The sequence below is a fragment of the Macaca thibetana genome, chromosome 4 (genome assembly GCF_024542745.1).
Source record: "Macaca thibetana thibetana isolate TM-01 chromosome 4, ASM2454274v1, whole genome shotgun sequence".
NCBI lineage: Eukaryota > Metazoa > Chordata > Mammalia > Primates > Cercopithecidae > Macaca > Macaca thibetana.
Genome location: NC_065581.1, coordinates 111,967,090 through 111,981,855, shown reverse-complemented (window position 1 = coordinate 111,981,855; position 14,766 = coordinate 111,967,090). Strand labels below are relative to the sequence as shown.

Sequence of the window (14,766 nt, the reverse complement as noted above, 5' to 3'; positions counted from 1 at the left end):
GTAAGTATTTCTAGGGTACAAAATTGCCATTAAGGTAGTATGAAAGAGGAGGGACTTAGGTAACAGAGAGATTGGCCTCCTGATTCCAGATTCACTTCTTCTTAATCCCAAGACCCTCAGAAATTATCCAACCTCTCTAAGCCTCAGTTTCCAGGTCTACAACGTAGAGATAATATTGGCCTCACCACAACGTTGTTAGCTATGTTAACACCTAGAACTTAAAACGTGTTCATTATATGATCACTCCCTTTCTGCCTGGAAACTGACAGCTAAATTGCTTCTTCCCTTCCTTTTCCTTCACCTTTTCACACCACAGAGAGGAAAACAACCTGTGAGGCACTTTGTGCAAATGACCAATGATTGCTGAAACAAAGCACTCAAATGCAAAAATGTCATTAAAAAAGAGCATTCAATGCTTTTATTTCTAATCCAAAGGCAAGGGAGATACAACGTGAATCTAAACTTGAACAGTCCAGGTATTGTGGAATGTCAGTGGCAGCAGAGCAAGGTTTGTTCAGTAAGCCCAGCATGGAGGACGCTGGAGTGTTGGCTCCGACTGAGAGCAAAAGCAGCTCTTGAAGATCAAAGAGGGTAATGGATGAGACCTCCAGGAGGTCTGTAGATGCCCAGTGAATCACACAGGTGCTTTATGAATGGAGAATAGTAAGCAAGCACAGAATCTAGACAATATCATACATTTCTCTAACTTAAGATAGTCAGAAAAGACTGCAGTCCCTGATTCAGAACTATACATACCTCTCCTATTCAAAGGATACTCGAACATGAAGGGAGAGCTAGCAGTCAAGTCCAGGAGATCCATATCAGGAAAAAGGAATTTGAGCTACGAGTCTGGGGAACATTTTAGCAGGGATTTGAGGAAGGATGAATTAAAACACAGGGAGGAGGTCCACACAAAAAGTATAGGGCACCATTTGCCAGGGTGGATATGATTCTGGGACAACTGCTTCCGGGAATACAGTGCTTTCAGTTTCCCAGGGCAGAGCTGGTGACTATTTCCGCAGACAGAGGTAAAGAAGCCTCCTGGCCAGAGAGGGAAAGTGAGGGGGCAGAGAGTTCACAAAGCATCTGCTTTTATAAAAACAGAAGAGAAAGCATGGCTCTGGAGAGACGTATGCACGGCTACCCACAGATGACAGGACACCTCATGACCTTCAGAAACCACCAATCCCCAACCTTTTTGGCACCAGGGATTGGTTTCTTGGGGGCGGGAGTGATGGTTTCAGGATGAAACTGTTCCACCTCAGATCATCAGGCATTAAATTAGCATTAGAAGCGTGAAACCTAGATCCCTCGCATGCGCAGTTCACAATAGGGTTCACATTCCTACGAGAATCTAGTGCTGCCACTGATCTAACCAGGAAGCAGAGCTCAGGCAGTAACGCTCACCTGCCCACCGCTCACCTCTTGCTGAGAGGTCCAGTTCCTCACAGGCCACGGACCCGTACCTGTCTGCAGCCTGGGAGTTGCGCAGCCCTGCTTTAGACCGTCTCCTTCCACTTAACTCTGGCAGATTGCGCCTGCTTTCTAATGCCTACTTTGTCAGCTTCAGCCTTTCTCTCCTCCAGTTCACTGCAGTTATTGACACCCTTTGCTTCCAGTTCAGCCTCTCCCAGCCCCTAAGCTAGTTCTGGCCAGAGCCGAGAGAACAGCAGCTTCCTCAGACCAACAGGAAAGGTTTTAGAATTTACTCCGATAATACTGCTGACTTGGAATGAGCCTAGATGGACGCTGCTGGCCCAGGACAAGGGACTAGTCTTGTATCTGAAGAATTCCTCTGGGCCACAGCTGTGGTAGGCATCCCAGGCTGGCTTGTGTTCCTGACTCCCTCATTTGCCCTCTAACTTTCTAATTCCTCTGACTTCCAGTTGTTCCCTGGCTTCTGCTTAGAGTGAAGTAATAGCCATTACCTGGAACCATCTGTTGCTGTCTTCAGTTCCCTTGGATTTGGCATGCCTGGTGGAACCAAGCCCGACATCACACAGTATCTCTCCCACGAACCAGCCTCGCAGATGGGTCCGTAACTATTCCAGCTGACCACTGGCTTCACTTCCCTACCCTAGACCCACTAACGTCCCAATATGTTTCTCATTAAGATCTCTTGAAATTATTAAATACTGGAAGTGGCAATGGAAAATAAGATGGCCTCAAAATTGCATTCCAGATTTGTGGAAATCCTTCTGTCCTAGAGGTGCATATCCTTGATTTCCACCCTTACTTTTTCAAGTTTGCAAAACACACACAAAAAGAGGGCACTTAAAATGTAAGGGTTTAGGCTAATACGGAATCAGATATTAATCATCTTTGAGGAAAAATATTGTCTAGAAATCAAATTTTCACATATAAATATATAATTATGAAGGGAAATGTGAAATAGACTTGTTAAGAAAAATGTAGAGTGAAAAACTGGCTTCATGTCTTAGTTTGAAATTGATCATGAAAATTAAGATGATTGCACAGTTATAATCCCTCAGCATAAACTCTACATCTTTTATATTAGTTAATATATATGTAAAATATTTGATACCACTTGCTCTTGCTCCTGTTCCAGAACATTCTGTAGTAGTTTCTGCTTGGTACTAAATTCTTGATGTAAGCTTTCCCATTTCATTCTCATCTGGTCTTCAGCGGATGATTTCTCCCCTTCCATCCCCAACTCCTGGGATAACACATCAGGTTTTTCGCTATTAGAAGAATAAATAATCTAAGTTTACAATGTGCACAAAAAAGTGATAAGATAGGTAACTTATTGTGTGTACCAGACCTGCTTCCTCAAATGAAATAAGATTACCTTGGTTATTAGCTTATGCTTTAAAAATAACGAAAATGTTTAGGCCAATCACAAAGCAACTATATTCCTACTCATTGATAAACTGAACCATGTGCAGAAGTGATACTTAAAAATGCACTGAATAAAAATAATTGTAACATTTGTAATAAAAAATTGTAGCACGATTACAGACTAGTATCCTTTGGCAAATAGCAGAAAAGTTAGTTCAAAACCTTAAAAATGTGTTTGTCTAGGGAGGGTTGCTATTATGAGTTCAGAGAAAATATAGGACACAGGAGGGCGGTGCAGGACACAGGAGGGTAGAAGAGGACACGGAGAGATAGTACAGGGCCTGGGAAGGTAGTACAGGACATTGGAAGGATTGTACGGGACCTGGGAAGGTAGTACAGGGCACGGAGGAATAGTGCAGGGCCTGGAAAGGTAGTATGGGACACGGAGAGATAGTACAGGGCCTGGGAAGGTAGTACAGGACACGGAGGGATACTACAGGGCCTGGGAAGGTAGTACAGGACACAGAGAGATAGTACAGGGCCTGGGAAGGTAGTACAGGACACGGAGGGATAGTACAGGACCTGGGAAGGTAGTACAGGACATGGAGGGATAGTACAGAGCCTGGGAAGGTAGTACAGGACATGGAGGGATAGTACTGGGCCTGGGAAGGTAGTACAGGACACGGAGAGATAGTACAGGGCCTGGGAAGGTAGTACAGGACATGGAGGGATAGTACTGGGCCTGGGAAGGTAGTACAGGACACGGAGAGATAGTACAGGGCCTGGGAAGGTAGTACAGGACACGGAGGGATAGTACAGGACCTGGGAAGGTAGTACAGGACATGGAGGGATAGTACAGGATCTGGGAAGGTAGTATAGCACACGGAGGAATAGTACAGGGCCTGGGAAGGTAGTACAAGACACGGAGAGATAGTACAGGGCCTGGGAAGGTAGTACAGGACATGGAGGGATAGTACAGGGCCTGGGAAGGTAGTACAGGACATGGAGGGATAGTACAGAGCCTGGGAAGGTAGTACAGGACATGGAGGGATAGTACAGGGCCTGGGAAGGTAGTACAGGACACGGAGAGATAGTACAGGGCCTGGGAAGGTAGTACAGGACATGGAGGGATAGTACTGGGCCTGGGAAGGTAGTACAGGACACGGAGAGATAGTACAGGGCCTGGGAAGGTAGTACAGGACACGGAGGGATAGTACAGGACCTCGGAAGGTAGTACAGGACATGGAGGGATAGTACAGGATCTGGGAAGGTAGTACAGCACACGGAGGAATAGTACAGGGCCTGGGAAGGTAGTACAGGACACAGAGAGATAATACAGGGCCTGGGAAGGTAGTACAGGACATGGAGAGATAGTACAGGGCCTGGGAAGGTAGTACAGGACATGGAGGGATAGTACTGGGCCTGGGAAGGTAGTACGGGACACAGAGGGATAGTACAGGGCCTGGGAAGGTAGTACAGGACATGGAGAGATAGTACTGGGCCTGGGAAGGTAGTACAGGGCACAGAGGAATAGTGCAGGGCCTGGGAAGGTAGTACAGGACATTGGAAGGATTGTACAGGACCTGGGAAGGTAGTACAGGACACGGAGAGATAGTACAGGGCCTGGGAAGGTAGTACAGGACATGGAGAGATAGTACTGGGCCTGGGAAGGTAGTACAGGACATGGAGAGATAGTACTGGGCCTGGGAAGGTAGTACAGGGCACAGAGGAATAGTGCAGGGCCTGGGCCAGATAGTACAGGGCCTGGGAAGGTAGTACAGGACATTGGAAGGATTGTACAGGACCTGGGAAGGTAGTACAGGACATGGAGGGATAGTACAGGGCCTGGGAAGGTAGTACAGGGCACGGAGGAATAGTGCAGGGCCTGGGCCAGATAGTACAGGGCCTGGGAAGGTAGTACAGGACATGGGGGGACAGTACAGGGCCTGGGAAGGTAGTACAGGACATGGGGGGACAGTACAGGGCCTGGGAAGGTAGTACAGGACATGGAGGGATAGTACAGAGCCAGGGAAGGTAGTACAGGACACGGGAAGGATCGTACAGGACCTGGGAAGGTAGTACAGGACACAGGAAGGATTGTATAGAGCCTGGGCAGGTAGTACAGGACACAGAGAGACAGTACAGGACCTGGGAAGGTAGTACAGGACACAGAGGGATATGGGAGGGAGACCCTCCAGTGTCATCCTTAAAGATAGATAGCAATTGACATCTGAAACTGGTATGGCTTTTATTTATTTATTTATTTTTGAGACAGGGCTTCACTCTGTCACCCAACCTGGTATGGACTTGTGTGATCACACCTCACTGTAAACTCAAACTCCTGGGCTCATGCAATCCTCCCACCTCAGTCTCCCAAATTTGTGGATTTCAGGCATGAGCCACCATGGCTAGCCAAGTTTGACTTTTAGAGTGAGATGGACCTGGATTATGACCCTCACTCGAGCACATTATTTGTGACATTGGGTAAGTTGTTTCACTTCTCTGTGCCTCAATCTTCTCATCTTTAAAATGAAGATAGTATCTACCTTGCATAATTATGAGAATGAAAGAGAATACATGCATAAGGCCTATAACCCTATCTGGGAAATAGTGGTCGCTCAGTAAATGAGGGTTAATAATGATGAAAATGGGCCGGGCACGGTGGCTCATGCCTGTAATCCCAGCACTTTGGGAGGCCGAGGCAGGTGGATCACCTGAGGTCAGGAGTTTGAGACCAGCCTGGCCAACATGGAGAAACCTCATCTCTACTAAAAATACAAAAATTAGCTGGGCATGGTGATGCACACCTGTAGTCCCAGCTGCTCGGGAGGCTGAGGCAGGAGCATCACTTGAACCCAGGAAGCAGATGTGGTGGTGAGCTGAGATGGCACCACTGTACTCTTCTTGGTGACAGAGCAAGACTCCATCTCAAAAAAAAAAAAAAAAGAAAAAAGACGAAAACAGGAACAACCTAGGGTAGCCAAATTTCCATGGATCTTCATTTTTCAGGACCATTGAAGTCCTAACTAAAACCATGTCATCTAAAAGGAATAGTAGATATTAATTAATTTGATACAGGGCCTTTTGCTCAAGTGACAAAAAAGAATAACAAGTGTGTTGGCAGGATGATACTCTATGGTACCCCAAAGCCAATTATTCTTAGAATAAATGTAAGCACAACAGTGTCTTTAGATAAGTCTCTAGAAATAAGACTTAAAATTTCTGTAAACTGGCCAGGCACACTGGCTCACACCTGTAATCCCAGCACTTTGGGAGGCTGAGGCAAGAGGATCACTTGAGCCCAGGAGTTTGAGCCCAGCCTGGGCAGCATAGCCAGACCCTGTCTCTACAAAAAAAAAAAAAAAAAAGTAAAAATTAGCCAGTCATGGTGGTACATGCCGGTAGTCCCAGCTACTTTGGAGGCTAAGGCAAGAAATTCATTTGAGCCCAGGAGTTCAAGGCTGCAGTAAGCTATAATCACACCACTGCACTCCAGCCTGGGTGACAGAGTCAGACCCTGTCTCAAGAAAAGTAAAACTCTTTAAATCTGTGATGCAGGGATTCCACTCCTAGGATATAATGCAGAGAATCTTTCCCATCTGAGAGACATGTAGGAAGTTAATTTAAACAATGCTAAAAGCAGCAATCTTAGGGCCGGGCACAGTAGCTCACACATGTAATCGCAGCACTTTGGGACACCAAGGTGGGTAGATCACTTAGGTCAGGCGTTCAAGACCAGCCTGGCCAACATGGTGAAACTCCATCTCTACTAAAAATACAATTAGCCAAGCATAGTAGTGGGTGCCTGTAATCCCAGCTACTCGAGAGGCTAAGGCAAGAGAATCACTTGTACCCAGGAGGCGGAGGTTGCAGTGAGCCGAGATCGCATCACTGCACTCCAGCCTGGGCAACGGAGCAAGACTCTGTCTCAGGAAAAAAAAAAAAAAAACAATAGTAATAATAATAATAATGGCAATGGCAATATCCAGCAATAAGAAAATGGGTGAATAAATTATGTTCACAAAATAAAATACTATTAAACAGTTAAAATGAAGAACTAGATCTATACATCAACATGAATATACCTGAAAAAATAATGGCAAGTGAAAAAAATGCCAAAACATAATTGATACCTTTAGTTGAGTGTCTATAATATTAGTATCTGAATTTTTCTACTTTTGAAAAATTATTTTTAAAAAGCTTTGAAGTTCCTATGAGGTTAAATTTCTTTATTGCTTTTTTTCTTTTGTGGTAATGGCCTATAGTACAGCACTTTGAATTCATTTGTATTTACATAAAAATCTGTAATAAAACCAGAAGAATATTTAATGTTTATATTCTTACATTTAATCATTGACACATGTACAACACCAGCAGCAAACATTTTAAAACATAGCCTTTTGTTCTCCATGAAAATTATTCTTCTTTCTTTTTATATTTACTTCAACAAATTTCCAGTTGTTTTTCCTTAGTAATCTTGGAAGACACCCTCCATTAACCCCCTACAAGTTACATAGTACTTACTCCTTATATGGCAAATGTGTGACTATATGAAGTAGGTCATGTCCTTCCCACAGGGGTTTCCTTACACGAACCAAGCCACATTTATAGTCTTAGAAAAGCAGCCAGCAAGTTATGGGCTGAATATCAGGCTTTTTCCTAGCAAGGTTTATATACATATACATACATGTTTACTTTGGAATGTAGATATCATTAATTCACGGTTAATTGTTTGCTTGATACCCAAAGGCTTGAAAAAGGCTGAACTGTTATCAACTGCATGTAAAGGTGAAGTTTCCTAAACATTTGTATAAAAGTTAAAGAATGTATAAGTAGTCATTAGAGTGAATCTTATCTAGAAAGCCAGCACTGCACTGCAAATTTATTTTTAAAGTATTTTTTTATATTTGAAAGAGCAACTTAACAGTTGTTTGTATTTCATTTAGGTCCTTTCCAAAGCTAAAGGCCAAGGAAAGAAAAAAATATATATGGCAAGAAAGTTGCAGAAGATCCCTTCTGCTCCTTTTGTGATGATACATACGGAGAGGAGGCAATGCTGGATGGGTCCTTTGTCAAAATATTTGTTTGGCAAAAATATTCAGAAAACTACGCAAGATAAGTAAACATTTCAGAGGAGCTGGAAACAGGTAGGAACGCAACGTGAAGGCAAGTCTCGCCTCAATCAACATGAAAGAAACAGTCTCATTTTGGGTTTACTACAGACACATATTCATGGTCTTATCAGCATCTTTAAGCATGATACACAACAGAGAGTTTTTAAACTCCTTTATATTTTTAAGGCAATTTTTACAGTTTTAGGGTTAAAGTCAATCCCTGCCTATAGATGCCATAATACTCTTCATTCCTATTCTTTTACATTGATATTTATCAGCCATGTCAAAACTTTCACAGATTTTTGTTTTTTCATTTTCTTGAATGCCTTCCTATTTCCTACGTATTTTGTCACAATATATCTGCTGCCATTGCATTTTAGTTTGTTTATTCTCCTATCATTTGCCCTCAGAATTCATATATATATATGTGTGTGTGTGTGTGTGTGTGTGTGTGTATGTAACAGACTGTATGTAGTCAACATTGATGTCATATGTCAGCACTGATTAAACTGCAAAAAAAATTTTTTAATTCCTATGTCGTCCGTCTCCAAATTTTTTTTTTTTATTATTGATGGTCTATTCTAGTTCTTATCTACACACATACTCTACTTCAACTTGATATCACATTTTTACTTAGCATCATACATACATTTTCTGATATGGTTACATTGTTTTGGGTTAAGATTCTATATGTATAAAATTTTCTTCAACTCTTTTATACTAGTGAGTATTTATGCCTTTTTAATTATTTAGTATCACAAATAATATTTCCAAAACCATCTTCATAATACATATTTCCTCCTTTATGTTATTTCCCCTAAAAATAAATATTCAGAAATGGGAAATGGAGTCAGAGTTATTTGCCAAAGGATACTGCCGAATTCCAACTTTTAGTAATGCATAAACACAGAGGTTGCATGAAAACTTTTTTTTATGTTTTAGATTTCAAAGAAAGTTTTCCTGTATATCTTCTCAGTTGACATTTATAATTTTCACAAAACTTCTGTGATGACATTAGTGGATTATTATTCTAAATTCTACAGAGGAGTATCACAGTTGAGTGACTTTTCCAAAGTGACCTTTGTGGAACTAGAATGAAACTCAGACCTGCTTCAAAATACAGCGGTGCTTCCACACTGCTGCAATTCCTCTATGACCTTTTAAATAAAAGTCTTCAACTTGAAAATTCTCCAACTTCCTTAATTTTTCTTTTAACATTGGACTTTTCTGTGTAGAAGACTTTCAAAGTCTTCACTCCAGATCAAGATTTCAAAATATTTAATGGGCCCATGCATTTATTTTTTAGAATATTGCTAAGGCAAGATAAGTTACAGAGAGAATGCTCTCCAGGTAGATGTAATCATTCAATTAGAAAATCATGTATCTCATTTTATAATGCATTTCTCATTAGATTAAAAAATGAACTCATGAGCATCTTTGGACAGACAGGCTGTGCACACTGGAAGGAGGGCAAACAAGTTAGCTTCCTACAGGCGCTGTGTTCAGGCGATGCAACAAAACATTCAAAACGCAGGTACATTTACTACCCTAAAGTAAAAACGAGATGACTAAATTTTGCTGAAGATGTTTAAAATAAAATTTTGAGTGAGATGTTTACTTTTCTTCAAATGCTAGGAAAACACAATGAAGAGAAAATTGAAGCATTTTGAAACATACCCAGCGTCACCAGAGGTCTCTGCGGCCGAATGTTGAATTAGAATCTCCTCTCCACGACTGGCTACTGAGCGAAGGAGACTCTTCTGCTCAGCTAATTCCTGTTCTAACTCCTGCTCAAGGGAAAGGACAAATGCAAACACATGTGTTACTTCATGATTATTGCCTACAATCATAGTTCAAGGTATAAAATTCTCAGAGAACTTTGGTAGTGAGCTTTTAAGTTTGCACATTGCATAAAGCGTATGGTTTATGTAAATATTCAAATGTGTCTCCAAAGTACGCTGTAGTATTCTTTTGCTTTGATATAGGATACCTCTGAAAAATCTGGGGGGAAAAAAAAAAAACCCATGGGAAAAGAAAATTTTGCTGGGCAATAGTGCCCTCAAGTGGTACAAAATGCTCTCTCATTTTTGAAAATCAATATTGTCATGCTAACAGGATAGATCCTTGGGAAAAGTGACTTAAGTTTTCCACTTACTTGATAAATTATGTTATCAATAGATTTGGCTTTAATTCTTCATTATTTATAATAAATGCTCGTTATTTGAGAAAATAAAATATTTGAATATGCTTTTTACATATAGTTAAGGTACCAATGAGAAATCATTCTTATTCATCAAAGTTCATTTGTTTCACTAGGCAACAATTAGCAATCCTATTTTGTGATATCATCTACTTGAAAGTAAAAATACAAACTGCATTCATTAAAAAAATAACAAACAAACACGCAACTTAGACTTTCACCAAACCTCAAAGGCTTTCCTGAGATTTATATTAAAATTAAATAGATTCAGAAGGCAAATCTGAAAACAGAGTGGTTATCTCTGGTAAAGCAGATGATAGCCGTGTTACACTATTTGTAAACCTAAACACAAGCTTTTCTTAAAGACTGGATTTTCAAATGACCAATCATCCCAGCGGTCATGAGTCAATACATTGAAACAGCCACATCCTGCTTCATTCAAAGAGAAGATAAAGAGCCACTCTGTCTTTAGTACAGAAGCAACTTGTCCTTCTGAAACATGCCTCTCAGGTTCTTCCCTGGGCAGATCTGCAGGCTACAGAGAGGTAGGAAACACTTTACTTTTTGTTGCTGGAGACTGCTCTGCCGCTGGTGGGTCCATGTGGTGCGAGCTTGGGCCAGCCATTCCTGGACGCCGGGGCTCTGCGTGGCTGTTAGGTCAACATCGCTCTCCTCCTTCTCCTGTGCTGTTCCCTGCTTTTAACGAGGCAGAAATCAAGTCATGCTACACACCGGAAAACCTTAACCAAAAGGGAGAGAAGGCTACTTTGGTGCGTTCTATGTAATGATACCAAAATGGCTCCATTGAGATGTGAAACCACATTTAAAAAAAAATAACAGTAACACAAAACCCATTTAAGTTATGGCATTTGCAGGAGCAAGAACAACAAACAGATGATCACACATAGAACTGTTTGAGGAGAAAACCCATGTATTTAGAGGTCAGTCTTTTAGCTGACCAATGTGGTCATCAGATATTCCAGAATTTTTTTCCACAAAAACGTAACTCGAGATTGTTTTTTAAGTCACACAAAGGTAAATTGTTTCTCAAATGATCATTACCCATAATAACTGTGCCTCTCCCGTGAAAGCATTGCCCTGCCCTATGCCACTTTCTCTAATCCAGCTCCAATGAAAGAGTTTTAGAATAATCTTCCTAAAAACTTTTCTAAAAGATTATTAATCAAAGACATTTTAATATCTTTGAGGTTCTAAAAGATTATTAATCAAAGACGTTTTAATATCTTTGAGAAGCAAAAAGTTCAGTTCCGTAAGGCATCATACTCTCTGGAATTCAGTAAGAACTTAAACTGGATTCTCAGTTCATATGGGAGAAAATGTACTGCAGCACAGAGGCCAGGAGTCTAAACAAGAGTTTCCCAGGCCGGCTGGACATCCTCTGTTCTACCTTTCACAGCCCAGGGTCTTGACCTCTGTTTCACAGAGCCGCAGCTTCACCGCAGGTAACTCAAGTCCCAAGACACTGAATAGGAAGGAAGCCTCATCCCTGATACTGGTCTGTGTAACCTTCAGTGTCTACCCTACTAAGGTGATAGATTTAAATTATTCCTAGAATTCTCTATCTTTGAGAGTCTGCTATTATATGATAATATTTATAGACTGACCTACATAATCAATAGACTGTACTCAAAGATGAAAACTCTTGAAGAGTCTTTCTTTCAGAACCATCAATTAGCACATTAAAAAAAAGTCATTTACTGTAGGCACATGTGGTTACCATTTTACAAATTCAAAAGCTGAATTGAGCCTTGAGAGGTCAGTGGTATGATAATTAAAGGTGAGATCTCTAAAAAAGTACCCTTCACCCCATCTATCACCATCACCAGAAACTGGCCCATTGCTAAGCTGGCTTACCAAAGTAATGACTCAGCACCTAGGGAAGAGTTGATCCTTCCTGCCTGATTATTCTAATGGAATTTGAAAGGCCCTAAAATGTTGCACATCAAACGGGATTAGTTCTGAATGAGAGCTTTTCTACTCACATAGATTCATCTGTCACTGGATAAATTATAATTTCAATATAACTCATTTACTACTTATTAAGCACTCACTAGACACTGTTCTAGGAGCTGGGAGTGCTCTGCAAAGAAGCCAGATGAGGGCCCTGGTGGAGAGTTAGACTATAAACAAATAAGATAACCGAGCTGGTGATAAGACCTACAGAAAACGTTAAGACAGAAAATGGGATAGAAAGTTTTAGGGAGGTCTAAGGAAGCATCTTTAGAAGAGACAATTGCACTCTGCATGATGAGAGACCACCAACCTGGCAAAGACCTAGAGTGAGGGCATTCAGACCCAGGGAAGAGGTGGCACAAAGACCCCAAGGTGAAAGAAATTTGCCATTTCAGAGAGAACAGAGCAGTGAAGAGGACAGTGGGGCTGGCGTAGCATGGGGAAGAGGAAGGATATTTCACAGGTTGTTTCTCCAGAGGAGCCCCCTGCCATCTGTTTCTGGAGCTGCTGCTCCCCTGCCCACTGGGTCTTCTTTGCAATGTCTGAGCACAACATGGGACCCAGCCATTCTAGCTCATCCAACCTAACTGCCCACAGACCCTTCTCTCTCTCTCTTGTTTTCGGAGTTTTACACTCACAATTTTGGGGAAATAGATGGGATCTGTTTACCCTTCTGTTTCTTCTTTTTTCCATTAGAATCTCATGATTAAATTGTCTGAGATAATAGATCTTATCTTTATCTTTGCAACATGGTGTCGGTGCTTCAAGCTAAATGAACAGTAAAACCTGTAGGTAATAGTATACATAACCTTCTCCCAGATCCTGAGCCCACCCGAGCTCAGACTTCCTTTCCTTTCAGATGATCCAGCCAGAGATTACAATTTAGGTAGAACAACAGGGGTGCAATGGTCTAACAGATGCTAGTTGCATTTTGAAAGACCTTCAGAATTGGTGACTAGTGAACTAAATTCTCCACCTTCTGCAGAATTTCTCAAAGAGGCCGGGCGCGGTGGCTCAAGCCTGTAATCCCAGCACTTTGGGAGGCCGAGTCGGGTGGATCACGAGGTCAGGAGATCGAGAACATCCTGGCTAACACGGTGAAACCCCGTCTCTACTAAAAATACCAAAAAAAAAAAAAACTAGCCGGGCGAGGTGGCGGGCGCCTGTAGTCCCAGCTACTTGGGAGGCTGAGGCAGGAGAATGGCGTAAACCCGGGGGGCGGAGCTTGCAGTGAGCTGAGATCCGGCCACTGCACTCCAGCCTGGGCGACAGAGCGAGACTCCGTCTCAGAAAAAAAAAAAAAAAAAAAAGAATTTCTCAAAGATAAGCAGTGATTTTCCTAAAGATGGGAAGTTTGGGTGGATGGGCATTCTCCCAGAACTGGAGCCCATGATTTTCTGCATGAAAACAGATTCTCTCTCATCTAAGAATCCACCATCTTCTAAGAATAAGCTCTAAAAGAACCTGGTTCTTCCAAGCAAAGTTGAAACAGCAGTTCAAAAGGAACCTGTAGAGAATGACCTCAAGAAATCAGTGGATGAGACTGAAAGCTGTCCCCATCAGAGCTGCTCCAGCTGCCAACGTAGTGGCCCTGGCCATGACCTGCTGACTTGCTTTTGTGGGATCCAGGCCACTTCCTCTCTGCTTTTCTCTTCAGCAAAAATTTGTTTTTCAGAGCCCGACCTGAAGACTCCCTTGGAAACTTCTCCCAGCCCTGAGCCCAACACACTCTTCTATGCCAGTTACTATGGTCTGATTGAGAGAGGTTGGCTCAAGTTCTTTACACCAAATTTGGTTTGGAACAGTGACAACTGAAATGTTAGGTCTTAACAACTTCCTCACTTTTATATGCACAGCTATATATTCAGATTCTATGTGGTTAGATTCAGTTTTTCAGTGAGTGAATTTTTCTCTGAATGATTTAGTCATTTTGAAACATAAGACTTGGACCACAGGAAGCAAACCATGATTAAGAATCCAGTTCAAATTTCATTCTCTTTCCCCTGGGGATAAGAAGGCGCAACCAGAAGGAAAGTAATTATGGTAATTACTTTCTCTGAGGTGTGATAACAGTTTTCTGCCATACCTAGGGAATGGGGAGGTTAGGCGACTTCTGTCATCAGTCCCCACTGGGTGGGGCTATATAAACTGTTTATTTTGGAAAAACTAGAACAGTAACCACTTTTGCCAGGAACATTCCTTGGAAGATGAATGAGGACTGGGCAATGCTAAACATTAAATAAAACATTTCTTTATAAAGCTTTTTATTATTTTATGGGGCAATCTCTCTGTTCCTTTAATGAATGATAATGTGTGAAAAAGACCTAGCTTCATGAAGATACCACGAAATTCAGGAGATCCTATTACATACCCTTAAGATCTGTGGTTCTTCATATAGAGAAGCAGTCTATTTGATAGGAAACAAAAAAAGCGTAGTCATTCACTGATACCCATGTAAGTCAAATTAGTGAAGAAGAACGGAGGTAAGAAGTATTACCATTTCCCAGCTTCAGTAGCACTAAGTAATGGTGTGCTTACAGACTTAGGAAGGTATTCCAACCCTCCTGAATCATCCAAGCCCCAATTAAAGGGTATTAACATTGCTGACGGCTGCATTTAATGGAAGATTTGTTTTCTGCAATTCACTTAATTAATTTCAGATTAACTCCAAATTATTTT

At 41.6% G+C, this 14,766-nt stretch overlaps 1 protein-coding gene and 1 long non-coding RNA gene across 21 annotated transcripts in view; one reads left to right on the top strand and one right to left on the bottom strand.

Moving 5' to 3' along the window:
* SYNE1 (spectrin repeat containing nuclear envelope protein 1) overlaps nucleotides 1–14,766 on the bottom strand; it is a 530,910-nt gene that overhangs the window by 140,535 nt on the left and 375,609 nt on the right. For 14 of the 18 annotated variants that reach the window (XM_050786838.1, XM_050786854.1, XM_050786847.1 and 11 more), the window contains 3 exons: nucleotides 10,675–10,809; nucleotides 9,591–9,700; nucleotides 2,546–2,702 (listed from right to left, as the gene is read on the bottom strand). In XM_050786838.1, the coding sequence (XP_050642795.1) occupies nucleotides 2,546–2,702; nucleotides 9,591–9,700; nucleotides 10,675–10,809 (402 nt within the window). The remainder of the gene's footprint in view (nucleotides 1–2,545; nucleotides 2,703–9,590; nucleotides 9,701–10,674; nucleotides 10,810–14,766) is intronic. The other 4 variants (XM_050786840.1, XM_050786842.1, XM_050786849.1 and 1 more) reach the window with 1 other exon arrangement.
* Nucleotides 3,775–4,714, top strand: LOC126952375 (uncharacterized). Of its 3 annotated transcripts, none has more exons than XR_007724867.1 (4): nucleotides 3,775–3,829; nucleotides 3,910–4,109; nucleotides 4,391–4,470; nucleotides 4,653–4,714. It is a non-coding gene; the product is annotated as an uncharacterized LOC126952375 (long non-coding RNA). The 3 variants fall into 3 exon arrangements; XR_007724869.1 differs by lacking the exon at nucleotides 4,391–4,470 and adding an exon at nucleotides 4,471–4,510 and having other exon boundaries at nucleotides 3,910–3,989; nucleotides 4,653–4,699; XR_007724868.1 differs by lacking the exon at nucleotides 4,391–4,470 and adding an exon at nucleotides 4,270–4,309 and having other exon boundaries at nucleotides 3,910–3,989; nucleotides 4,653–4,699.